Source organism: Notamacropus eugenii, chromosome 1, assembly GCF_028372415.1.
Source record: "Notamacropus eugenii isolate mMacEug1 chromosome 1, mMacEug1.pri_v2, whole genome shotgun sequence".
In the NCBI taxonomy this organism is placed as follows: Eukaryota; Metazoa; Chordata; class Mammalia; order Diprotodontia; family Macropodidae; genus Notamacropus; species Notamacropus eugenii.
This window is the reverse complement of record NC_092872.1, coordinates 183,749,206-183,776,734: the sequence shown is the minus strand read 5'-3', so window position 1 is coordinate 183,776,734 and position 27,529 is coordinate 183,749,206. Positions and strand designations below refer to the sequence as shown.

At 38.8% G+C, this 27,529-nt stretch overlaps 1 protein-coding gene across 2 annotated transcripts in view; it reads right to left on the bottom strand.

Moving 5' to 3' along the window:
• The window catches only part of SORCS3 (sortilin related VPS10 domain containing receptor 3), a 676,074-nt gene that overhangs the window by 181,004 nt on the left and 467,541 nt on the right, over positions 1–27,529 (bottom strand). For both annotated transcript variants that reach the window (XM_072621715.1, XM_072621724.1), the window contains one exon: positions 171–235. In XM_072621715.1, coding sequence (XP_072477816.1) covers positions 171–235 — 65 coding nt within the window. The remainder of the gene's footprint in view (positions 1–170; positions 236–27,529) is intronic.

Here is a 27,529-nt window from a genome sequence, read left to right as displayed (position 1 = left end):
TCTTCTTCCCTCCTACCCAAGAGGTCAAAGATAAGGGGAGATGTCAGTAATGGAGCTCTGCATCCTACATCTTCCCAGTCCATTAAAATGTAAATTAGAAAGCAATGGCTGGTTCCCCCTGGCCCTAGCTCAGCACGGCTGTGTATCAACCTTGCTTCCGTAGCACTCACATCCGTCAGTCGTCCTCGCCTCCATGTGTACAAGGTCAGGCTCTTTATCCAAGCCTGTGACTGACCTGGGGAAGAAAAAGAGTAGTAGTGAGAATGTGGCAAGAAACAGGCCAAGTCTAGAGCACACAATCCTCTCCTTTCAGGAAGATTTGGTCAAATACACCATATAGCAGAGATACACAGTCACTAAGCTCTGAGGTCCTACAAGACTGACTGCTCTGTAGTGAAGGAGCAAGATGTGATAGAGTCCTCTGAAACCTTCTTTGTGTTGCTGCTATAATATAGTTAAAAAGAGCACTAGGTTTAGAGTCAAAAGACCTAGGGTGAATTCTAAAATCTAACCACAGTGCTCTGTGTAATATGGACAAGGCTCTGGGACTCAGTTTTCTTATCTGTAAAATGGGAGGTTAAGTGTTAACACTAGAAGGAAGGCATTGTGGTCAAGCTACAGGGAATAAAAATATTGCTTGTGTCAGGAGGGAGGGGAAGGGTCCCATCATACTCTTTCCATGCTGAAGTAGGTATTAAGGAAATGAATGTGGTGAGAACTAACAGTTCATAGACCAGCCCTTTTGATTCTGATTTTGCAGAAATTCATAGAGTAAGATGAGAGAAATGCAGAAACTTATTATAGTAGAGTTTCAAGGCTAGATAATTCCACAGTTGTACTACGTGCATGTGTTTCCTGGAAGAGTTCTGTGTACATGGCTATGATGCTGAGCTGCTCAAAGTCTGGTGCCCAGAGACTATCAAAAGAATCTGATCAGGCTGTATCTATGCAACAAGGTCAGTATCAGCTGTTTTCTCAAAGACATTTTCTGAGCGTTTCTCCTCTTTCCAAGGACATGTCAAACGTCAGAGATTTGAAGATCCCAAGTGTCAGAGATCATGAGATTCTGAAAATTAAAATACGTAGGTATCTCTCTCTAGGGATGTTGTAATGATTGAATGAGAAAATGATTGTAACCTGTAAAATCATCATATAAATGCCCCTCATATGCCACCAGAATAATCATCATGGTAATCACCCTTAGCTAGGGGTCATTTAGCTGGCAACCTTAACTATCTGGAACATTTTTTTGGAATCATGAAGAAAAAGTCAGAAACTAACAATATGCCACAGTTTTTTGCAAAAGTCCATGCACTGAAACTGATGCATTTTATTCATGGGGAAGACCCCAATCCCTCCTTTCAATTCTGTTTACTCTTGTTGCTGAAATAAATCTAACATAGTCGATTATCTGTTTTCCTAGCACAACTTATATTTGAAGAAGCAAATTTCAAGGGGAATTGCTAAAAGCATGAATACTGATAGAGGGGAAAAGATACAGCTCAGCTGACAGGCTGACATCAGGTGGAAAGATGCAGAAAACTGATTTACAAAAACACACACGAATTGAAAAAGCATAGCAGACTGGGGCCATTTAGGTAGTTCAGTGGCTAGTGCCCTGGAGCCCAGGTCAGAAAGATCTGAGCCTCATGCTGTGTGACCTTAGTCAAGTCACTTAACCTTTGTCAGTCTCAGTTTAAAAGGGGTATAATAATAACATCTACCTTCCAGGGTTGCTGTGAGGATAAAATGAGATAATATTTGGAAAGCACTTTGCAAATCATCTAGTACTATTGCTGCTACTGCTGCTGTTTTTTGCTTCCTGGGCAAACAAGGCAGTGAAGTGTAATAAGCCCTGAGGGCATAATTTTATTCAGCACAGGATAAACACTCATGGAACATTTAGATGGATGACACTGAGTCATCAAGAACTAGTTTTATTCAGTTCTCTCTTCTTAAGAAGGGTGAGATTTCTGTGAAAAAAATTATTCATTTGGACAATTAACATTAACCTTTTTTTAGATCAACTTCTGTTATCTACAAAATCCACATGTTTAAAAAAACCTCCTTTCCTGTAGATATGTAATAATGATGACCATTATATTACCTATATGGTACTTTTTACTTTACAAAGAACTTTTATATCTATTATCTCATTTGCTCCTAAAGTAGGGCAGGTATCAGAATCATAAAAGAATAAAATATTAGAGTACAAAGGGACCTTAGAGGTACAGTTCAATCCTCACTTGAAATAAAAATCCCTCCTGAAACATCCTGTCAAGTGCTCATCTATCACTAAATTACATATATCCTGTAGAGGTATCATTATTGCCATCATACGGTGGGGCTCCAAGGGGTTAAGGTAAGAGTCCAAAGCCACACAGTGATTTAGTGGCAGAACTGGGGTTAGATTCCCAGCCCCAGAACACACATGAGGGAACTGAATACTTAAGGAGCATTGTCCTTAGTATCACTTCTTCCCTAATATTAGAGACAATCTGGTTGGCTAGGTGACCCAATGTACAGGGCCCCTGATCTGCTCATCTTCCTGAGTTTAAATCTGGCCTCAGATACTTACTAACTGTGAGACTCCAGGCAAGCCACTTAACCCTGTTTGTCTCAGTTTTCTCATCTGTAAAATAAGCCAGAGAAAGCAAGGAAAGGGCAAACCACTCTAGTGTCTTTGTCAAGAAAAACCAAAATGGGGTCATGAAGAGTGGAACCTGACTGAAAAACGACTAAACAGCAACCAAAACAAAACTGGTTGACTAGGTACATTGTACTAGTTTAGAGAAACTGGAAGAACTAGATTTGGTATTAGAGGGCAATGACAAAGACAGTATGATATGGATGAAGAATCATCTGGCCAGCATTGAGTTGGAAGAGACAAGCTGTCTACTTTCTCAAACCATCAATATCAAATATTTTAAAATCTAGTTGAGATAACCAAATTACCCAAAAGAAACAACTGAAAAACCACACAAGGACATCATGAAGATTCAAGGTATGGTAACAGAAAGAGGGATGTTAAGTGTGAGAAAATCTGAGGCACACTGAGTGTTGTAAAAATTGAGAGGAACAAAACCTGTAGTGCAGACATTGGAGAAGGCTTTCTAGGAGGAGATCTGACTGGAAATAACCTGAGGACACCAGTTGTTTGTGACAAGATACCACCCATTGTTTCACCAATGAAGACTCTGATGGGTAGCACAGGAGATTATCCTAAAATTCAGTTCACCTGAAAATCATTCCCCACCATTTTCTACACTCTCCCAAGGCCTAAAGAATGTCTTTAGTATCAGAACCCAGTTTATGAAACATTCACATTGACATGGAACACTATAAGCCATCAAGAAAGGAAGACGCAAGCCCTGCCAACTGAGAGCTAATATGTAACAGAAGGCAACATTGAGGAGTCCACCATGAATATCGCTATCAGCACACATGCTCTCCTTTCTGCTTATTCAACACCTACTCATTCTCTGAGACCCCCTCACTAGGCCTGTTTCCAGCAAGATGTCTTCTTTACCTCCTCCAAAACCCCCTGTTCTTCCCCACTCCTGCATCCTGTGAAATTCTCCAACACTATGTAGCATCCCTACAGTTCAATACTTCATTACATTCTGTCTTATGCAGTCTTTCAATTGATTCCTCAATAAATCTTATCACCCCAACTGGACTTCATGGAGAGTAAGAAACATGTTTTCTTTCTCATAAACAACCATACAGTGATTATTACAGTTTTGGCACTAGAAGGATCAGGTACATCAATTGATAGAATAATTTTATTATAATTTTACTTTGAAATAAAAAAACTATTCAATTTTTTTTTTGTCTTATGGATGAAAAAATTGCACTTTGTGATTTCACAGAGTTTAGTCCTTCCAGGTATAAATTCTATTCCTTCTAGTCTCAAGCATGCAACAAGTATACAATTTACTTGTCTTTCATTCATGAAGAGGACCAAAATGACCTCACTATGTTAGAGTCAAATTACAGAGTGTCTCGTTGTGGTTGATCAGACCAAGATGAGCTCATAATGCTCTACCATAAATCAGGCACAGAAAGTCCATGGGAACATCTGGGGTGGATTCTCTAAATTTGCACATCTCCCTTTTCTTTTGAGCTACTTCAATTCTGCTTTGCTGACAGGGCAAAGTGCCTTCTTTAATGCAGGCACTCCATACTGGGAGGTCCTGTGCCAGCATCTCCCATGTCACAGAATCAATTCCCAAGTTCTTCACAGAGACCTTGAGAGTGTCCTTGTATCACTTCTTCTGACCACCAGCATTCAAACAATGGAGTCAGTCCATCAGAGTTGCCTTTTTTGGAGCAGAATTTGAATGCTTGGCAATTTGGTTCAAGAAAGCACTCCAGTGTCCAGTACCTTATCCTACCAGGTGGTCCTCAGAATCTTCCTAAGACAATTCAAATAGAAGCGATTCAGTTTCCTTGCATGGTGCTGGTAGACTGTCCAGGTTTCACAAAATTAAATACTTGACTAACTAATTGACAGACTGGGAACACTGTATAGAAACTTTATTTCATTGAATTTATATAGATTTCTATGTTTCCAACTCTTCATTTTGTCTCATGTTAGGAGCCTGCTGGTGGCCAAAAGTAAAAAAAAAATCTCTTTCAGCTTTTTGATGAATGAGAAGTTCTCATCATTAGATTTTGAGCACACTGAGGGCAAGGACTGTCTTTTGCCTCTTTTTGTATCCCTAGTGCTTAGCACAGTACCTCGCACATACAGGCATTTAATAAATGTTTACTGACCAACAGTTAGCTGCAGCCCATAAGGTAGAGACTCCTAGAAAAGAAATCGCTTCCTAGTTCCCACAGGAACTGGGGCAATCAGACTCTGAGTTAACAAATTCAATTTGAAATCTCCTGCACCCTGGGCAGCCTGTTCTCTCCATATCCTGGCAATGACAAGGATGGTACTACTTATGTCCTGGCAGATGAGCATTCTCCATGAAAATGCAGGTTGATGTCTAGGCCCATTTCCCTCATACCAGAGCCCCATCAGCTTCCTAGCCAAGAGAGTGAAGCATCAGAAAAGGATCCGGTCATTGCCAGATAGGCAAGTAAGTAGTGGTGGAGGTGAATAGGATGATATTAGGAAAAGCATGTTTTGTTTTTTTCTCACGAATACACCTTCATTCTCTCCTAATTAGAGTCTGTCTGCAAGCCTGGGACAAGGTATTTTTTACTAAATTCTGAGGGGTCTCATGACACATTTTACACAGGGACTCTGTTACCACATACCCATAATGATAAATATTTGTTGAATCTACATTTCAGGGATTGCGCGTGATAAATTCATCTTCCTGGCAGCTAGGTGGAGCAGTGGATAGAATGCTAAACTTGAAGTCAGGAAGACCTGAGTACGAATCCAGCCTCAGACACTTACTAGCTGTATGACTCTGGGCAAGTCACTTAACTTCTGTTTGCCTCAATTTCTTCTACTGTAACATGGAGATAATACTAACATCTACTTCACAAGGTTATTGTGAGGATCAAAAGAGATATCTGTGAAGCCCTTAGCACAATGCCTGGCACATAGTAGATATTATATAAACGTACATTCTCTTCCCCCTTCTAGGACCCACCTCAGTGAACCAATTCCTTTGTGAAGCTTGTGCTATCCCTTTTAGCGCAGTCAGCTCTCTGACGTCTCTGGACTCTACCAGAAGGAATGAGAGGGTGCTCTCATCTTCCTTATATGTACCTTCCTGATGGTGACTACTGAGCTATAATCTCAGGAACGAGACAAAGTAGCTTACTTCAGGGATATGAAAAAATATTTCCCAAATAAAGAACTATATACTATTAACCACATGAAAGAAAAAAGAAATGTCCATTAAAATAACCCTAAGATTTCATCTCATGGCCAGAAAATTGGCAGAGGTAACAAAAAGGCAGGAATAATTTATGCTGGAGGGGTTGTGGAAAGACAGTCACACTAATATATTACCAGTGGAGCTGTGAATCCGTACAGTCTTTCAGGAAAACAATTTGGAATTGTGAAAAGAAAGTGGTTAAAATGTCCATAGTGGTTGACCCAAAGGTTCCACTTGCAAGGCGTATATTCCAAAGAGATTAATGACTTAAAGAAAGGTCCCATAGAAACCAAAACATTTATAGCCACACTTTTTTTTATAGCAGCAAGAACTAGAAACAAAATAGATGTCCATCATTTGGAAGCATGATTAATGTAATAGAATATTACTACATTGTAAGAATGATGCTAATGATTAATACGGAGAAGAGTGAAGAGGTATGTGAGCTGATGCAAAGTGAAGTAAGCAGAGCCAGGAAAATATCACGTGATGTAAAACAAACAGCAATGTAAAATGGGGTTTGGGGGCCAAGGAAACACGAACCATAAAACAATCAAAGATAATATTGAGAAAGTATAAAGAGCAAACTTGGCCCCAAAGAAAAGCTATCAGAAGTGACCTTCAGATTGTCAAACACTGAAAACAAGTGAAATAATTTAATTAAGAAAAGAAAAAGAAGTGACCTTCACTCTCCCCCAAACTCCTTTGGGGAAGTGGGATAAAGGTTCAACACAGGTACAGAATGTCACATCTAACATTAAATATAGTCAATATCTTGATTCGGTTGGATGGATTTTGTAAATCTTTCTATTTTCATCATTTAAAAAAATCTTTGTTATTAGAAATGACCTCCTGGGAGGAGGAAGGATACAGGGGAAAATATAGGCAATGTAAAAACAAAAGCTATAATAACAATAAATTTTTAGAAGAACCTAATTTGGGTCAAGACTGTTTTATTAGAAGTAATAATTATTCATAACCTGAGCATCTCAGTCCATTTAGAAAAAGTGATTGATTGGCCCAAGGTAATAACGAAAGCAAGTGTCCAAAGAAGCGTATGAACTCAGGTCCCCTGACTCCAGAGACAACACACCTATGTGTCAGGCTGCTTCTCTTCTAAGTAGGCCAGTTTCTCCTGGTGCCCTTGATTTCCGATGTATCTGGCATCTTCCATGCTAGAATCTTCTAAACCCATGTTTACTCAGTTACCAGACAACCCCAGGCCTCTTGCCCTGTCAGTGACATCAGGCTAGAGGTTGAGAGTGAGAATATGTCAATTAACGCATAATTTCAGCGTGTAGGTACTCCTTCCACAATGCAAAGGTCAAATCTTCTGTCTGTAAGTGATCTCTGAGAGTGACAGGGAACAAAAAATATCATCCCTCTGTCTGTAGTCAACCTGAGGAAGACCCTTTCCAAATCGAGCTAGACTGATCCCCCGACCCTATACTCAACACCTTATCAGCTGGCAGATATCTGTCAGAGTTGTGGTGGCACAGCCTTAATGAACCCAAGGTACCGCCACACCAGGGTGAGATTGGAATAGGACTTTAATGGAAGAATCATGTAATAATAGTAACCTTCAGGACAATTTCAATAGCAAATAAGCAAATTCTCACATGATTTTAACTTTTCCACTAGGAAGAATGTATTTTGAAAGCCTTTCATTCCAAGAAGTTTGACAATTATGCATATTCAATATGGCAACATCTACTACCATGTTTTAAAATTTTCAGTGGATAAAAGTCATATCTGGGTGGCTGTGGGCAATGGTTATATCCACTGGTGACACTAACCAGAGAGGGGCAAAAGAATAAACGTTGATATAGTACCTATGTACCAGTCACTATCTAAGTGCTTTTTACAAATATTAACAGCTCTAAAATAGTTTATTTGTTAGTTTCTCTAGGCTACTTTCAATTTGTATTCATAGTATAGGGACTTGCTATCTGTTGCTTTATAAAGGCTAGAGAGCTTCCGGTATGTTAATTCCATCCAACTAACTATGTCTTCTTAAGTATCTAATATTAATCAGCTGCCACCACTTCACTGAAGTCATGCACTCAGTCAGCTATTATTTATCAAGCACCTACTATGTGCCAAGCACTGAGGATACAAAGAAAGGGGAAAGGAGACCTGGGGAATGGGAAACCTGTCCTTGCTCTCAAGGATTAACGTGGGAGACAATATGCAAAAAGATACATGCAGGATAAACTGAAAGTCATCTCAAAGTACCCAAATTAAGGAAGACAGGCAAAAGTGTCTTGCTGAAAGCAGGATTTTAACTGAGATTTGAAAGAAGCCAGAAAATCCAGGAACCAGAGATGAGGAGCGAGAACATTCCAGGCATGGGGGAAAGAAAGCAAGTAAAGTACTCAGATTCTTATCTGGATGAATATGGAATGTCTAATGGAATGTATTCTTTGAAGAACAGAAAGGAGGCCACTGTCACTGGATAACTGAGTGCATGAATGAGGGGTAAAATGGAAGAAGATTGGCTAGGAAGGTTATGAAGGCAGGCATTAAAAACCCCAGAGAAGATTTTGTAGTTGATTCTGTAGATAATAAGAGAACAACAGAAGTTTGCTGAATTGGGATTGGAGGGAGAGTCATATGGTCAGACTTGCACTTTAGGATGATCACTTTGACAGTAGAATGGAGGATGGACTGGAGTGGGGAGAGACTAAGGGAAGAGGGGCCAACTAGCAGCTTGTTGCAATAGTCTGGGACTGGGGAGCTAAGGGCCTGTGCCATGGTGGTGAGAGTGTCAGAGGAGGGTCAGGGGAGGAAGAAGGAAGAGGACCAGGAGAAGGAGAAGAGTGATGGTGATGATGGTGATGATGATGATGATGATGGTGATGATGATGATGATGATGATGATGATGGTGATGATGGTGATGATGGTGGTGGTGGTGACTGTTTTACAATACAGAGACTTGATCAAGGAGATTGAAATGCAGTAGGTGCTGGATGAGGGACCTACTACCCCTTTCATACTGTCTATAACTAGAGCTACACTGAGAATGTTTTCTGTGTACCTAGGGGAGATGAACCTGCCCCATAATGCTTGTGTTATAGTATCAAAAATTTATTTTACCCACATAATGCCTGTAGAATATCAAACAGAAAAGAATGATGGCAGGAGAGCAATAGGCTCCAGAATACTTCTCTCTGAATCCCAATAACAACAAAGATGGGATCGCCACCACCAATGATAAAAATAATAAAATAACTGCATTTATACACAGTGTCATAAAAACCTTAGTACAGTTTTAAACTAAAATTATGGTAATTTTGCTGTTGCAGTTCAGTAGTTTCAGTCATGTCCCACTCTTCATGACCCCATTTGGGGTTTTCTTGGCAAAGATACTGGAATGGTTTTCCATGTCTTTCTCCAGCTCATTTTACAGATGAAGAAACTGAGGCAAACAGGTTTAAGTGACTTGCCCAAGATCATACAGCTAGGAAGTGTCTGGGGTCAAGTTTGAATTCAGGAAGATGAGTCTTCCTGATTCTAAAGCCCAGTGCTCTCTCCACTGTGCCACAGAGTCACCCAAATTAGAACTACATTAAGATTTTCAGGACACTGTATAAATGGCAGCTTTTATTATTGTTGTATTTGTCCCATTTTTGTTGTCGGGCTTCAGAGAGATGTTTTAAACCTAAAGCTACACTAAAACTTTTGGAACATCTTGTATATCACTTTAGGGTTAAAAAGTTCTTTACATTGACCAATGATCTCCTTTAATACTCATCAACTACCTGTAGTAGTTACTACAGATAATATAATCCACATTTCACAAATAAGGGAATTCAGTTAAATGATTTGCCCATTTATCAAGAAGTTGGTAAAGTCTGAGGCATAATTAAAACTCAGGTCCCTGACTCAGTTCATTGCTCTTTCTCTTTTAGCCTGATGAATAAATTTTTAAAAGTTGGTTTGGGGGGCTTTCAATGCCCTCCTTTAATGACTAAATAAATTTGATTGCATATTTTAAGCAATGACAAGCCATTGCATAACTATGTCCATTATCTGAAGAATTTGTTCTAAGAAATTAATATATTTAAACAATACATACACATACACATGTATGCAACACACATTTATATTATTTTCTATAAATGTTTCTTCTCTAATTGGTTTAAACCAACATTGGTCTAATTGTACTGTCTCTAACAATTCATTTATTCAATTCCTTCAGAAACATGTTCATTCAAATTTGGATGACCTTTTACAAAAACCTGTTGTAACTTATTTAGGATTTTGGTTAATTTTGTGATTTTCAAATTAGAGGTGAACCCAACAAAGCACAGTTTGACATAAGAATTTCTCTAAGATTGACAAGACTGCATTGAATTTCTTCATCATTTCCCAAATATCTTTTATGCCCACACCTGCACAAATATCTATTTTTCTATTTAACATGGATCTCAACAAAGAGAAGAAAAGCAAATCCCTAATCAGAGATTACCCTTCCCCTTTGAAGGGTCTGGTCAAAATCTGGTGAGGCACCAAGGAAAGTTTCAAAATATACTACCTTTGTCCCCAGGAAAATGGAAAGCAAGAGATAGATACATTCTCAAATCAATCCCAGTGTTCACTGTGAGACAGATTCTACCCTACCAACCCCCTAATCATTCCACAGTCATCTATGCTTCCAGATACTCAGATTTCAAATATATATATATATGTATATATATATGTATATATATATGCATATATATACATATATATATACACACACACATATACACACACACATATACATATATACATATATAGTTGGGATCTAAGTGGAGATGTGGTTGACAAATAAGAGTTACTAGGGACAACAAAATAAGAGAATCTCAAATCAAGTCAATTAACAAATTGATTGAGCACCTACTGTGCTAATCAAGGTAGAGAATATAAAGATGTGGAAGCCATGACCTTGGCCATCAAGGTACTTCCTCTGGAAACAAAACAAACTCAGAGCACCAAACAAGACAGCAGAGCTTGGATCAAAGGAGGAAAGGTAGGCGGATGGCAAGGGTGCAACACAGAGGGAACACAGTGAGGAGTACCTTTTATGTGCCTTTTTGTAAATGTGAATTTTGTTAAAAACAAAAACATTTAAAAGTCTATTCTCCATGCCCAACCAAGAAACATTATTTTGTAAGTAGTCAATTGGGAAGGAAGGAAAGGACCAGTATGGAATCATGAATACACAACCAACCTTGGAGTGAGGAAGACTTGAATTCAAGCCTTGCCTATGTTATATAACGACTATATGACCAAGGAGATGTCACTTAATTTTTCTATGACCCAGGGAAGTATCCAAGATAAATTAGGGTCAAATTGCTAGTCTGCATTCCTGCAAGTAGTTTCCAGAAAAGGGGTTCTCTCCGCAGCAAGATAAACAGAGATCTAGACTCCCCATGCACTCCCTGTCCCCACATTAGTTCACATTCATCAGACTCAGAGTATCTACATAACAGGTACAATTTATCAAACAAAACTGAGGTAGAGGAGAGGATGAGTAGAAGCAGCTCAGCAGAGGGAAAGGAGAGAGCATCAATTTTTAAAGTTTGCTTAGACCATACCAATGCCTTCTCAACCCTGGTGCTTTGGAGAGAACACTGCCTCTGGAGTCAGAGAATTCTGGTTCAAATTCTGCCCCTACTGCTTACTATTTATGTGACCTTTGATAAGAATCACTTAGCTTCCCTGGTTTGCATTCTCCTCATACACAAATGGAAGGCATTTGGACAAGATGACCTCTGAGGTCCTCTGGAGCTCAGGATCAAATAATTCTGCAAGAAAGAATGGGACATGACCTTCAGTGAGTCACTTTCTCCCTCTGAACTTTGTCTCTTTTCCCATGTTTCTTAGCTGATCTCTAAAGTTTCTTCCAGTCTTAAAAATTCTGCGGTTCTGTAATCCTACAATTCTCTGACTCCAAATGAGGATGCCATAAACTGTTAGATGTTGTGGTACAGGCTAAGGACTCATACAACGAGTTACTTTGAGAATATAAAGGTCACAGAAAGAGGACGCTCAAAAGCATCCTTTATAAAAATTCTGGAGAGAAAAAAAGGAAAAGGAGCAAGGTGCATTTATAGGTTGAAAATGTGCAGAAGGGAAAACGTTGTGCTGTCTCTGGTCATTCTAATCAAGTGAATGGATGTTGCCAATTAGTACAGTGACATCATTAATAAAATGCTCTTCTCCCAGGTTTTATCATACAGCTAGCTGTATAGAAGGACACACATTCTGCAGACTCAGCACCTGTGAACACACTGTTGGGAAGTCTCTGTGCTACAAAATCTATCTTCAAGTTTACTTCACATACTGGCCTAACCTAGTGAAAATATCTTTGGCAAAATGTTCCTGCCTTTTGGAAAGATGGATGCATTTTAACAGGGGCCCCATATACACTGAATATTCTAGGATATATTCTGATACATGAGCTATCATTTTATATGCCACGGGGCACATCATGTTCCCCAAACCAAAGTCCCAAGTACAAATGACAGAGAGAGCAAAGTTAGACCACAAAATGAGTATCTGTCCTTCTGCACCTGCTCCTTCCCTAGGTGGCACAGCAGATAGGCCTGGAATCTGGACGACCTGAGTTCAAATAAGGCCTTAGATACCATTTGTGTGACCCTGGCAAGTCACTTCACCTCTGTTTGCCTTTAGTTTCCTCATCTGTAAAATAAAGATAAGAACAGCACCTACTTCCCAGGATTGTTATGAGAATCAAATGAGAAAACATATCTAAAGCACTTGGCATATCATAAATTCTATATAAATGTTCTTGTCATCATCAGGTTTGGGAAAAATGTGCCATTCCATCTCAGTATCTTCCCATATCTTTTCCATCCATTCCTGGTATCCATTTATATCACTTTCACAGATCCGCATAATGTTAAGAGTTATGATAGAAGGGATCTTGGATCAGCTGATAAAAGGATTTTTTTTATTTTTATTAGGATGAACTCCATAGAGTTAAAGGGACTAGCCCACAGTTACACACTGAACTCCAGACCAGGATTAGAACTTAGTTCTTCTGACTCCCTACTCTCTCAACAATGAATCTTCCACCACTCTACTCTACAATATATTGCACAGTTTTGTGATTTCCACATAAATGGACAGATCACATAAACCGGTTTTGTAATATAGTCATTGACCAATCACATCTACTGCCCTATAGGACTGGTATAGCTGGCTTATTTGGTATCCCTGAGAACAAATAAGGCACTGATCCCTCCTGACCAGAATATCAAGAAATCATTCAAATGGACATTTATTAGCCCATAGCAGGGATTCTCAAAGGAAGTAGTGGTACCCTGGGACTATTCAAATTAAACTGGACCAGACACTCAGGAGTCCTCTCTAGGGAGCAGTTCCGAATCAGCCAGGGATGGGGCTGGATCATTTAATAGGCCTTTTTTTTTTAATTTCTTTGATTCAGAAAGTACGTTAAGAGCAATTGCAAGCTATACAAACGGATAGAGATGAGACAGCAAGTTGCTAAGTGTCCACAGTCTGCTAACTCTCTTTGCTTGTAACCACAGCCAAGAGAGACCTACTTATTTACCCCAACTCCCACACTCCACAGCAAACAACTCCTTTACCTCCTCCAAAAGTAATCCTAAATAAGGAATATAAATTGCAATTTAGCAGAAAAAAGGATCAACTTTAAGCCAATCAACACTCCTCTTGGCATGTTACTTAAATATGAATCTGCTGACATGTACATCCTTTGTGTCCCCAACCTTCACCTTTCAGTCTCCTAGAATTATGAAGGAGCTGGGGAGTCTTGTACCACACAGACCTTACCCCTTGGAAAATCATCTGTCCTTCCAATTTATTATACCATTCTAAAGATCCATTCAGAATACTGTGAGTATTTGACGATCAATAAAAGACATAAAGAGCTGTATCAGACAATGACATTGTCATGTTCCAAGGAAAAGATTTGGACAGAAATCGGTCAAGGAAAGATTAATAATCTCCCAATTTTCTCTTGGCCAATGTTGACTAAATCTGATGGCATCAGCTGTAGCCTATACTATGCTTACTGCTACTTACTCCAAAACTAAAAAAAAAAAAAAAAAAAAAAAACAAGTGGGTGAAGGAGAGGGAGATTAGACATGGAATTATAGGATCAAGGTTTAGAACTGGAAAAGGAACTTAGAGAACCCCAGTCTAACTCCCTCATTTTCATAAATGAGGTCACTGAAATCTAGGAAAGTTCAGTATTCGCCCAAGGCAGCATCAAACATGGGATTTGAACCCAGTTTCTATGACTCCTTAGCTAGTGCTCTGCTCTTGCCTGGCTGATTAGGCTTTTACAATTATGCATGAAAACAGTTTACCAATCTACCAGCCAGCTGACCTTCTTCCCCTCATTCAAAGGAAGCATTCCCTGATGACAGAAGTTATGCAGATATATTGGGTCCAGGCTACTTCCTCCAAGAACCTGCAATTTGCCTGACAGGACACTTCCTTTCTCACTTCCTCCAGTCATCTCATGCGTGCTCTCTTTAATGACCAAGGAATTATACTAAACTCATTCTGCACAGTTGGCTCAAGGGTATTCCGGAAGACCAGGGAAGGAAGTTTCAATTTGTTCTCTCACAGAGAATGAATTCTGCCTCATATAACTGCTGACAAATTACCATTTTTACAGGGTTTGTTAATTTCCAATGAGCAAACTGCACATCAGATATCTCTTTTATTCAACAGATGCTCCTGAGCTAAACAAATGGTTCTTGTTTAACAAACATGGAAACATCTTGTCGGTTTTTGCCAAAGATCGTATCCTGTTTAATCACCCAGGGTGAGTCCTGTTGTTTGCTGTGAATACCAGCACCCCATCCTTCTCTACTGAATCTCAAAAGAGTCAGGGGAATTGATTGTGTCTACATAAACTCACATCATACTATGTAAGGACAGTGAAAAGAATACAGATTTAGAATACAAAGGATGTGGGTTGTCATACTTCCTTGACCACTCAGTCAGTGCATGACATTGAGCTTTTTTGAGCCCTGATTTACACATCTGTAAAATCACAGAAGTGATCTTGAATATCCCTCTTTATTTAGGTCATATGTCATATTTGGTATCCTATGCATCGCTCAAGTCAGAAAACCAAATCACCACTGAGGTCCACAGCAGAACTGAGGGAGACACCACCTCAGCAACAGTACCTACCACACAGCAGGAAAATGTTAAGAGTCTGCTTTTGCTAATCAGAAAGAGAAGGAGGCTAGACAGAGCAAGGAGCTCCAGTCTCCTTGCTCCTGTCATTTGGGAAAAGAGGAATGTGACATGTCTGATATATGGTGGCTGAGTGACCCAGGTTTTACATAAATGCTAAGCAGGACGCAGAATGCCTTCAAAGCTCTGGCTTGATATCTTAGTTATCAAATCCCCCTGGAAAACAGGGTTGGGGGAAGGAAGTGATGGGAGGAGAACTTGCAGGGAGAGGATAGGCAAGGGCACTCTGTGGAAGATGTAAACTGACTACTCAGGCCCAAATTAATAATGATCATTCTGCCAATTGGTGCAGCACAATACTGTGTATTAATTAACAGAGGGATGGCTTTTCAAAGTCTCCCCTCACCTGCTGAAATGAATAATAGTGAATTACCTTGAGATAATATCTGACTCACTAAGGATTAATTGGCTCTTAAGTTTACATGCTTAAGGAAAAGATATAAGGTGAGGCCTTGGCTGAGCTCAACATGGCTACTGTTGTGTGAGTGAGGAGGAGAAATTCATTAGAACAATGGATTTAGGAAGAACCTGTGAGAGAGAATCTTTCAAAAGTAACACAATTTCTTTCCTCTTTTCTCTGGAGACTAGACTGAAACATACCAGCAATGTGACCAGGTAAAAGGCAGTAGCCCAGGTAAATAAGAATCTGACACTTAATCAGCAAGGAATTCAGTGACCATAACCTATGTGCCCAGCCCTCTCTGAAGTGTAGTGGGAGATACCAAGATGTATAATAACAGTCTCTTGATTCTGGCCAGAATTAGCAAACATGATATGTCTGGAATAAGAATTGTCCTACAAAAGGAATGTGCACTTCCCCCCTCCTCTAATAGAATATAAAATCCTATTTTTAAATATTTGCATAAGTACCTAATTTAATGTGCTGCATATTGTCAGTGCTAAACAAATGTTTCTTAAACTGCATGGTTGGATTAAGGAATTGGTGTTAATCGGGAGGAAGTCTCTAGTGGCATACCACAGAGCTCTATTCTTAGTCTCATTTTTCAAAATTCTTGGCAATAACTTGGATGAAGGTACAGATGGCATGCACTCAAATTTTGGCAGACAAAAAGATGAGGATAGTTAATTCACTTGGTAATAGAAGTGGGATCCAAAAAGATCTGTAATAGTGGACTAAAGTTTATAAGAGGGAATTTACAAGGGAAAGATGTAAACCTGAGATCTAAGTGTTTTTTTAAAACATACAAAATCCTTTATTGGTGCTGTTGTTTCTACACTTGGGTTTAGAATTACAAATACTAGATTAGAAAACATTTTTGAAATATAATCTAATTTGCATTTATCGATTAATCAATAAGTATTTGTTAAGGATCTATTCTGCACCAGATGCTGTGGTAAAGAAGCACTACAGATGCAGAGACAGAAGTGAAACAGGCTGTATATACCCTGCTGGAACTTTATTCTAATAGGGTGGGGGAAGGGGGAAAACATGTACATATGTAAGTACATGCAGAATATATGCAAATATATGCAAAATGAATATAAGATAGTTTGGGGATAGAAAGCAAAAAGTTTTCATGGATTAAAAAGCACTTGAGCTGAGGTGTTGGGGGGGGCGTTAGTGATATTTCATTTTTCCCCAATTACCCTTAAAAATAATTTTTAACATTTGTTCTTCTTTTAAAGTTTTGAATTCTAAATTCTATCCCTCCCTCCATTCCTTCCCTCCTTCCTCCCTGGGACAATAAGCAATTTGATATGGGTTATATATATGCAATCTTATAAAATATTTCCATATTAGTCATTTTATGGAAGAAAACAAGGAAGGAAGAAAGAAAGGAAGGAAGGAAGGAAGGAAGGAAGGAAGGAAGGAAGGAAGGAAGGAAGGAAGGAAGGAAGGAAGGAAGGAAAGAAAAAAGGAAGGAAGTTTCAGTCTGAATTCAAATGCCATTATTTTTTTTCCTCCAGAAGCAAATATTGAGCTGAGTTTTGAAGGAAATAAGAGTCAGAGGTGAAGAAGAAGAGAATTCCAGATATAAGACACAGAGAAGAGGGTGTGGGGGGCAGCCACTACAAAGGCGTTGGAGTGGTGTGTCCATGTGCAGTGTGCACATGCATTTGTGTGTATGTGTAACAAGCAGGTCATTAGTGCCAAATTGCATAGTATATGGAGCAGAGTCATGTGTAGGAAAACTGGAGAGGTAGGAAAAGACCAGACTATGATACATTTTTATTATCAAACAGAGGAGTTTATGCTTGGTCTGAGGGTGATGAATGGACTACAAACTCACTGGGAGTTTGCAGGTGTGATGTGATAGCCAAAAAAGATAATATGGTCACTGGTAGCATTAATAAAAGACTGTGCCCAGAACAAGAGAAGGGAGAGTCCCCTTATACTCTGTCTTGAACATTCCAACCTAACACATCAGGTCGAATTCTGCAGATCAACTTTTAAAAGTGACATCGACAAGCTAGATTTTGTATAAAAGATGCTGAGGAAGCAAAAAGACAAGGATGCATGTAAATATTACCTGAGGTCTGATCAGTTTGAGAAGACAGAAGACAAAGGAAGAAGGAGATCTGAAAGTTGTAATTCTATCTAGAAACTTCTCACAGGTATCCACTGAAGGCAAGCTATCACTTGAACTGGGGCTTTGGCTGTGAGCTGCCAAATTGTTCTACAAATCTTTGAGGGTTATTTTAATGTTCTAGAGTGACTCAACAAGCAGTAGTACCCTTTCACAATGAAAAATCTCCACAAATGGAAAAAAAGGGAAATCTGAAGAAAGAAAGAAAAAAAATATGGATAGCATGAATGTTAGAAGGTCTGTAGGAAAACAGCCAAGCTAATTCACAGCTGGTGAACTAGAGATATGTTCTTACCATTCCGAAAAACAAGTTGAAAATCTGTGAGAAACATTACTATAAAATTTATGTCCCTTGGCCAAACAATCCAACTGGATTTATATCACAGTGAGGTTATTGACAACAACATACGAACCATAATGTACCAAAACATTCATGGTGGAATTATTTGTAATAACAAAAAACTAGGAATGAAATCTTCACCTAGAGATTAGGGAATGCATAGACAAGCTGATATATAAATGTCATAGATATTATTGTATTGTATGGGATGATAAATATGAAGAGTTCAGAGAATGATGTGGTGGGAGACAACTGGATAATTATATCACCTACTTCTTGTGATTCACATAGGCACAAATTATTCGGCTAGGTGGAATCCAGAAAACATTGCCAAAGACTATGTAGACTTTGGCAACAAAATGAAGACCTTACAGGTATCATTAGAGATTTTGTCACTGCTACTTATCTAACTCAAGAGCTTGGGAGGAGAAAGAGAAATCTGAGAAATGAATTGGGTAAGATACTTCAAAGAGTTATAGGACACCTGGACCACAGATAATAGTGTATTTGCCCAGGGCCTTGCAAATATAATTAAAAAAGGTCTCCATTGTAAAGGAAGGGAAGAGGGATAAAACTGACCAGATGTTTTATATACTATAGATTGAGAATAAGTTACAACCTAGGGAGAATAGCAATGGAAACAGAAGAAATTCACAGGAAACAAAATCTTAGAGAGAAGCCAGCAATAAAACTCATATCATCTTTATACCCAAATACATAAGATATAGATTAAAAAGCTGTACCCTATGTGATAGGATACTATTTGTCCAGGACAAGCAAGGTGAACTGGAGATATGAACCCAAGAAGGCAGGTTTAATCTCACTGCTATCACTGAAGTGTGGAAGGATGGCATCCATGACTAGAATATGGATCAGGGAAAATAAGTATTTTCCAAAATATGTTGGACAGCCAGAGGGGTAAAGAGAGAGGGCAGAGTAGAGATGCATCATATATTGGGAAGATATGCTCATGAGAGGAAATGCAGGAATGGAATAGTGGCTCAAGGATCACATCTATCAGACCTTTCAGTTTCCAAAGATACAGTTCATCTGGGCCTGTCATTTTAATTCATCAATCTATTGAAAGAATTAAGTTATTTAATCTGTCTTAGTATTTGTGACAGAGAAGTAGAGGAAAGTAGAGTAAATCCTGACATGTACCCAAGATTTGAGAAGGGCAGACTTCCAAGAGTTTAGAGAAATTATAGGTAAGATCCCATGGAACAAAATTTGACAGAGGAATCAAACCAGGAGGTCTCAAGGATTGTACTCTGTCCAAAAGAGACTGCTATGGATGAGGGTACTTATGCACATTTTTTTTAATTATACACAGAAAACAGTAATAAGGGCAAGTAAAGGAAGCTAAATACAAAAAGCATGGCATAGATTCATAAGAATTGTGCCAGGAGAGCTAATACTCAGAATAAGCTGCTGCTGAAAAGGAAGGTTAAAGACAACACAAAGGGTGTTATTTTTAGCTATATTGAGAAATAGAACATAGTCAGAGAAGTAATAGGACAACTGCTTAGGAGGATAAGATTATGATAACCAATGACAGAGAGAAAGCAGAGCTATTACCCCCCTCTCCCGTTTTTGCCTGTTCTCTCTGCCAAGGAGAAATAGTGTGGGAATGGAAAAAATAGGTCAAAAAATAGATAATAGGAGGTTAATATCCAAGACATGTTGGGAGTTAGTAAAAGAACATGCATGTGTTCTTGATGAGTTCAAGACACCAGGCCCCGATGAACTACAATCCCTGGAAACTGAAATAATTAGTGAATGTTTTTGTGGAGACACTATTAGTGATCTTTTAAAAATAATGGAAAATGAGAGAAGCACCACAGGATTGCAGAAGAAAATGTTCAAGAAAAAGAAAAAAATGGAGAATGTCTGCAAACTAGATACTAGTGAGTTGGACTTTGATTTGTGGTAGGGAGGGGGAAAGGAGGGGAGAGAATCTAGAACAGATTAAAGCAATAATTAATAAACATCTAGAAAAGAAAGCAAACAAACCCTTTATCAAGAATAGATCATGCTCAATTCCAAAGGACCCATGACGGAATATGCTGTCTATATTCAGAGAGAGAAATGATGAAGTTTGAGTGTGGGTTGAAGCATATTTTTTTAAACTTTATTTCTCTTGGGGTATTTTTGAGTGTTTTCTTTTGCAACATGGCTAATATAGAAAAATGTTTTGCATGATTTCACACATATAATAAAAATATGGTTTCCCTTCTCAAGGGAGAAGGAGGGAATTTGGAAGACAAAATTTTTAAAAATGAATGTTAACATTTTTAAATGTAATCGAAAAATATTTAATGAAATATATGTATATATATATATATGAATTAAAATTTATTAACAACCATTGAGTGGCTCAAATCATTAATAATTCGAAAAAGGCAAACTGAAACAACTTGGAAGTTTCACTGAGTATACAGCAAATTGACAAATTAATGTTGAAGGGGCTATGGCAGGATAACCATACTAACCTACTAGTGGTGAGACTGAGTTGGTCTGACCATTCTAGATAGAAACTTGAAATTAGGCTAAGACAATGACTAAAATGTCTATAGCTTTTTGTGTATTCCAAGAAGGTCAAAGAGAAAATTATTTCAACATAACAGCATTTTTTGGTGGCAGAAAACATCGGGAAATAAAGTAGATGACCTCTGATTGGGGATTAGATAAAACAATTGTAGCATCTGAATTTAATGAAATATTTCTACATTTCAACAAGGAAAGAAGAATTCAGGTTTCTATTAACTGATGTACTGTGTAGTAAGCAAAAACCAGAAAAATAATATACACCATGACCATGAAGCATAAATGGAAAGAACACAACAATAAATCCCAAAACAATGAAATATAAAGACAAAATTTAGCTTGAAAGAGGAGATAAGATGTACTTCATTTTCTTCTCTTAAGAGATGGATTTTGAGTATGTGACATTTCATAAACTGCCATACTAGATCGATGTGAAATTTGGTTTTACAGAAGGGCATTCCCCCTCCCACTATTCCCTCAGGTATTTTTGTTGTCATTATTACAAGGGATGCACGGTGGGAAGGGGAAATATATACGGCAGCGAAGTGGCACATCAGATAGAGCACTGGACTTGGACTCAGGAAAACATCCTTCTGAGTTCAAATCCAGCTTTAGACACTTACTAGCTCTATGACCCTGAACAAGTCACTTAACCCTGTTTGCCTCGGTATTTCATCCATAAAATGAACCAGAGAAGGAAATGGCAAACCACTCCAGTATCTTTGCCAAAAAAATCCCAAATGGGTACTAGATAATGAAACTGGCCCAGGGCTGGGGAACCTGTGGCTTTAAGGCCGCATGTGGCCTTCTGGGTCCTTGTGTGTAGCCTTTTGACTGGGTCTGGGTTTTACAGAACAAATCCTTTTACTAAGGGGACTGGCTCTATGAAGTTTGGATTCAGTCAGGGAGTCATGTGTGGCCTCAGGACTGCAGATTCCCCACCCTTGATCTGGCCCATGGTCTGCTATCCACTCACTGTCTCAGATTCTTCCTTAGGTGTCCCATCTTCTCTGCTTTTTTAATAACATAGCACATAATGACCAAGGGTCAGAGTACGGCAATCAAAGGGTTGTGGTGAGTTTCTCAAAGAAGTGTTCTGGAGCATGTTCTTTTCTACAACTGACCGAGAAAAATCATGGACTCCAATCTCCCCCAAAAGTTAAGGTGATCACCATTTATCTGTCCTTCAAAGTCTTCGTGAAGTAAGGTGAGGTGTCCTTCAGCAAATGACTACACTATGAATTTCAAAAGTCTATAAGAGCATATTGATTGAGTTTCAAGATTACTCCCATGAGCTATTGGAACATATGAGGTAAATTAAGGAGACACAAGAAGAAAAGAAATCCTTACCGTAATGGGTCACAAAAATCTTACTAAATGAAATGTAAGTTTATATTTTATGTTATTCCTATGTTTGTGTTGTATATTAAATTTTAATTAATTTGATTAAATTTCTAATAAAAAAAATATAGAAAATCCCAAATGGGATCACAGAGAGTCAGAAACAACTAAATAACAAGAATGAGGTTTACTGGATTGAAAGCTAACCTTGGAACTAAGACCTGGGTTCAAGTTCTTGTCTCTGAAACATACCAGCTATGTAACCTTGGCAAAAAATAAGCTTTACTATGCTTAATAATTAAGTATTTGTGATTGAACATTACACTGTGTTGCTGGGCATTGTGCTAAGTTCTTTACAAATATTATCTCATTAATCCTCACAATAACCCTGTGAAGTAGGAATTAATATTACTCTCATTTCTACAACAGAGGAAACTGAGGCAGACAGCAGTTAAGTGACGTTCCTAGAGTCACACAGCTAGTAAGTATCTGACACTATATTTGAATTCAGGTCTTCCTGACTTCAGGCCTGACACTCTAGCTACTGTGCCATCTTGGGCATGTCACTTAATTTCTCTGGGCTCTGCACTATAGAGTGCAGAGAAGGAGCTGACCTGCGCTGGTTGAGTTTCTTCTTCTGGAAAATCACTATATGAATGAAGTCATAGACTCAGTCCGTATCTGTCCTTCAGCAAATTCCTCCAGATTCAAATGCTCTGATCAGCAATTGACTTTCTAGTCTGGCTAAATCCCATCAACAGCAATACCTCACAGCTGAGCAGTTATCTGACCACACCACTGCTTGGCCTTCTGATATGCATATACTTATGTATACATACATATACATATGAAACAACTTACTTCAGGTCACATAGATAACAAGTGGCCAAGGTGGGATTCAATCCCAATACCGTGATTCCAAATGCAGGGTTAGTTCTGCTATATAATCTATCCTTCCTCAACTCTCAGTCAAAAGAGCTCTTTAGAGCTAGAAAGAGCCTTGGAAGTCACCCCAGTCAACCTGTTCATTTTATAGACAGGGGGACATTGAGATCCATAGAGGTTCAATAAATAGCCTAAAGAGATGATATGGACATTGGTAGTGGAACCAAATTTCATCTTTTGTCCTCTGCCTCCAGGCCCACACTTTGAGTACAAACTTTTCCCTGCCTTCTGAGCCCTACCTCTCCAAATTCCCTCCTGGATATTCTCCAAGGAGGTCCCACTATCCAAGCACCCACCTAACAAGTGGCAGGGAATGCGATGCGTAAGACTGTGCATACTAGCAAAGTCTGTGAGGGCCTGGAAGTAGGGGCTGAAGTGTCTTCATCCCCATCTGCACTGCTTAGGTGTATGCTACTCTCTTGATATAAGCCATAGACTGTTCCATAGCTCATCCTATGAATGGGAATTGATCATAATAAATACACAGACCCAATTTTCTGGAGTGCTCAACATTTCCCCTAAGGCTTCTCCACACCAATGAGATGGAAGCAACAGGATCCATCTGGCTCTCCCCATTCCCAGGAAATTGAAAGTCTTTAAGCAAGTTCCCTGATTCAGCTTGAGCAGCAGTGACTTTTCAAATTTTAAACTGTTTTCATTTCAGGTATGTCTGCAATATGGGAATGAAAGGGCACAAATGTCTTTGTGAGTGGCCTGGCTTCTCAATTCAAAGACTTAAACTGCCACTGGTTAGTTTTTTTTAAGAGGGCAGCTAGATAGTGGAGTGGAGAGAGTGCTAGGTCTGGAGTCTGGAAGGCTCATCTTCCTGATTTCAAATCCGACATTAGACATCCACTACCTGTGTGATCCTGGGCAAGTCATTTCACACTGTTTGCCTCAGTTTCTCATCTGTAAAATGAGCTGGAGAAGGAAATGGTAAGCCATTCCAGTATCTTTGCCAAAAAAAACCCCAAATGGGGTCACAAAGAGTTAGCAGCTGGTGACTCAATGCCCAGAGCACTGGCCCTGAAGTCAGGGAGACCCAAGTTCAAATTGAGCCTCAGACAATTTCTAGCTGTAATCAAGTCAATTTAACCTCTTTGAGCCTCAGTGTCCTTAGCTATAAAATGAGAGGGTTGGTCTGAATGACCTCTGAGCTCCTTTTCAACTAAAATCCACGATCCTATGATGCTATGCTAAAACTATAATACTTTAAATGCAAGAAGTGCTTGTGATTGCCACTATTGCCAAGAACATTAGAGTTTTTTCAGAAGAGATTGGATGCACCATAAGTGACAAATCCTCCAAAGGACTCAAACTAAGGTATTTGGGGGCATGATTTTGCTCTAGAAATGTTTGGTTCTACAAAATATCCTTGAGATCAACATCAATATCAACTTGGCTACAGATCTCCAGTGGGAAAGTCAACATACTTTATCTATGGTTTGGATAGAGGTATAGATTATATGCTTATGAAATTTCCAAGACTTGAAGGGATAATTGACGTTAGATGAAAGAGTCAAGATCTAAAAAGATCTCAGTAGGCTAAAAGAGCTGGTCTGAAGTGAGTGAGATGAAATTTAAAATTTGAAAGTCCTACATTTGGGTTAAAAAATTCAACTTCACAAGTATAGGATGGGGGAGAGATGACTAGATAATCATTTTGTGTGCATAAAACCAGGAGTCTGAACAAACTGAAAATTCAGTAAGTATCAATAGAGTGACATCTTATCAATAACAATAGTGATAACAAAAACAATAATTATGACAGCAACAATAACAATAGTTATCATTTGTATAGCACTTATGTACACTATTTCATTTGACCTCAAAAGGTCATGCAACCTTAGATTGCATTAATAGAAGCACAACCCCCCAAAAGACTGAATTCTGTTCTGGTCAAGACCACACCTGGCACACTATGTCCATCCAGTAAAAGACTCCATATTTTTAGGAGGATATTGACAAGCTAAAGCAAGCGCAGAGAAGGGCCTATGAGACCACTGGAGATGGGGCCCTGCTAACATCACCTGGAGGCCCTGGGGAGGCCTAGACTGAAGAAAGTTGGGATATCTATCTTTGACAATGTGATCTAGGGTATCTGTGGGAAGAAACCACAGAGGTTTGAATTCCATGTGAGAGTAGGGATGTGGGTAGGGCAGGAATCCCTTCCTAACAGGGCAATCACAAAATGGACTGAGTAACCATGAGAGGCAGTAGGTTTTTGCTCACTGGAAATTTTAAAGCAAAAGCTGGGGGACCACCTATCATGGATGCTATAGAAGAGATAATGACAACATTATCTATATAGTATCTCACCCATATAGTACCTCAAAGTTTGTGAAACAAAACTCTTCACATGTATTCACCACATTTGAAGAGATCTCTTCAGATCCTGAGATTCTTTAATCCAAAGATCTCTCCCATAATAAAGACTATGTCAATTCCAGTTGATGACTCATTTACACCATACCCACTGGAAAGAACTTTTACAGATTAAAAAACTGGTCCAGATAGGGAGAGTGACTTATACAAAGTCACACCATTATTAAGAGAAAGAGCAAGTTTTCTTACAAGGTACAAGTTTTCAGATTCCACTTTCTGATTAGCTTTGGTACCATCATAACCTTCGGTGGTTTGACTATGGATGGCACCATCTCCTCATCTATACAAGGGTGGAAGCAACAGGGAGAAATGGACTAGGACAGGTGCTTCTCTGTGCATCATCCCCTTCTCTTGGCCCAGTTCTCTGTAGGCAGTAATCAATCCCATTCATCCTCAGGGATGGCAGACAAAGCTATTAGTTTCTGTCTGGTTAATATGAACAATTATAACATATGCCACTCAGGGGACCAGCATTCCTACAGCTGACCAAGTCAAGTGAAAAGGCCCACATGTAAGCTGATAGTTATCCATAGTCAGAGGAACTGTGATCATGCCTGGTATGACTAGTGACCACTTTCTAATGGACTTCTACAATCATGCCACTGAATTATGTTCAGTGTGACATTATTTATTAACACCTTCTCTTTCTGCCCTGGGAGGAATAAAGTTTTGCAAGATTCCCCACTCCTTCACCTCTCAACTTTTCCGGGGTAATGAACTCATTCAGCAAATGGGGAGGGATTGGATTCACAACCTTTCATCCTGGGGAGGGTTTGGAGAAGATGAACTGGTTTACTGGGGTGCTATAGGAGCGTCTATTTTTGATGTATTCCCTTAAATCTACCACCCTCTTCAAAATATATTTAAACTGTTGTTTAACTATGAATCTGAAACCCTGAGAGACTTGTGAATGCCATGCAGGATCTAAGAGAAAGAGGAGGTTTTCCAGTGAGATAATGGTATGTGACCCAAGGAGAACTGAATCTGGGAGCAAATGCTTATGGCACTTGGAGGAAGGTCACCATGTTCTAAACTCTGATGTCCTATGATCACTGTCTGTCCCAGGTTTAATTTTCTGGTACTATTTTTATACTACTTAAAACTTAGATATTTCCTTGTGAGAAATAATACTAAAAAAAAAAAAAAAAAAAAAAAGAGGTCAGGTCAACAAGCATTAATCAGGCACCAACTATTTTCTAGGCACTTAGTCTTATAATTCCTTAACACCCTCATTAGTACTCACTGAACATAGTCAGTGGTCAAACTGTATTTGTTTTTTAATTGATTGAGGGCAGTGGGGTGTTGCAGAACAAGTCCTAGACATGGAAGAATGACAGAATTGGGTTTAAATTCCAGGTCCAAGACTAACTAGCTGTACAATGCTGGCTCAGTTATTTAACATTTCTGGGCCTTATTTTCTTCTGGAAAGTAAGTCTAATAATACCTGTACTACTTACTTCATTGTGAGGAAAGTACTCCGTAAATTTTAAGGCCCTCTGTAAATGTGAGTAATTATTAAAGGACTTAAGTTGTTGAATCAAAGCAACATATCTTTAGACCTCTCTGGAACCAAGCAGCACTCCCCATGATGAAAAAGCAATCTTTGAAAAGCAAAAGCACACCCTATATTAAATTGAGGGAGAAGAGGGATAAGGAGGGAGTGGGGAGAAAGGAAATAAGGATTGAACAGAATGAAGGAAAAGAGGCAGATGAATGAAGGAAAACAAGCAGGGAGGTTAGAAGGAAGGAAAGATAAAAAAGAAAGAACCCAAGAAAGGAAGGAAGGAAGGGCAAGAGAGAGACAGAGTAGAAGGGAGGTATGGAGAGTGAGAAAAGGAAGATAAAAAGAGAGAGAAAATAAAGAAAGAAAGATAGAGTGGGAAGGAAGGGAAAGAAAGAGAGGGAAGAAAGAAAGAAAGAAAGAAAGAAAGAAAGAAAGAAAGAAAGAAAGAAAGAAAGAAAGAAAGAAAGAAAGAAAGACAGAAAGAAAGATAGAAAGAAAGGAAGGAAGGAAGGAAGGAAGGAAGGAAGGAAGGAAGGAAGGAAGGAACAAAGAAAGAAGAAAAGAAAGAAAGAAGGAAACAAAGAAAAAAGAAAGAAGGAAACAAAAAAAGAAAGAAAGGAAACAAAGAAAAAAGAAAGAAAGAAGGAAAAAAGAAAGACAAAGAAAGAGAGAAGGAAGGAAGGGAAAGAGAAAGAAAGGAAAAAAGGAAGGAAGGAAGGAAGGAAGAAACAAAGAAAGAAGAAAAGAAAGAAAGAAGGAAACAAAGAAAAAAGAAAGAAGGAAACAAAAAAAGAAAGAAAG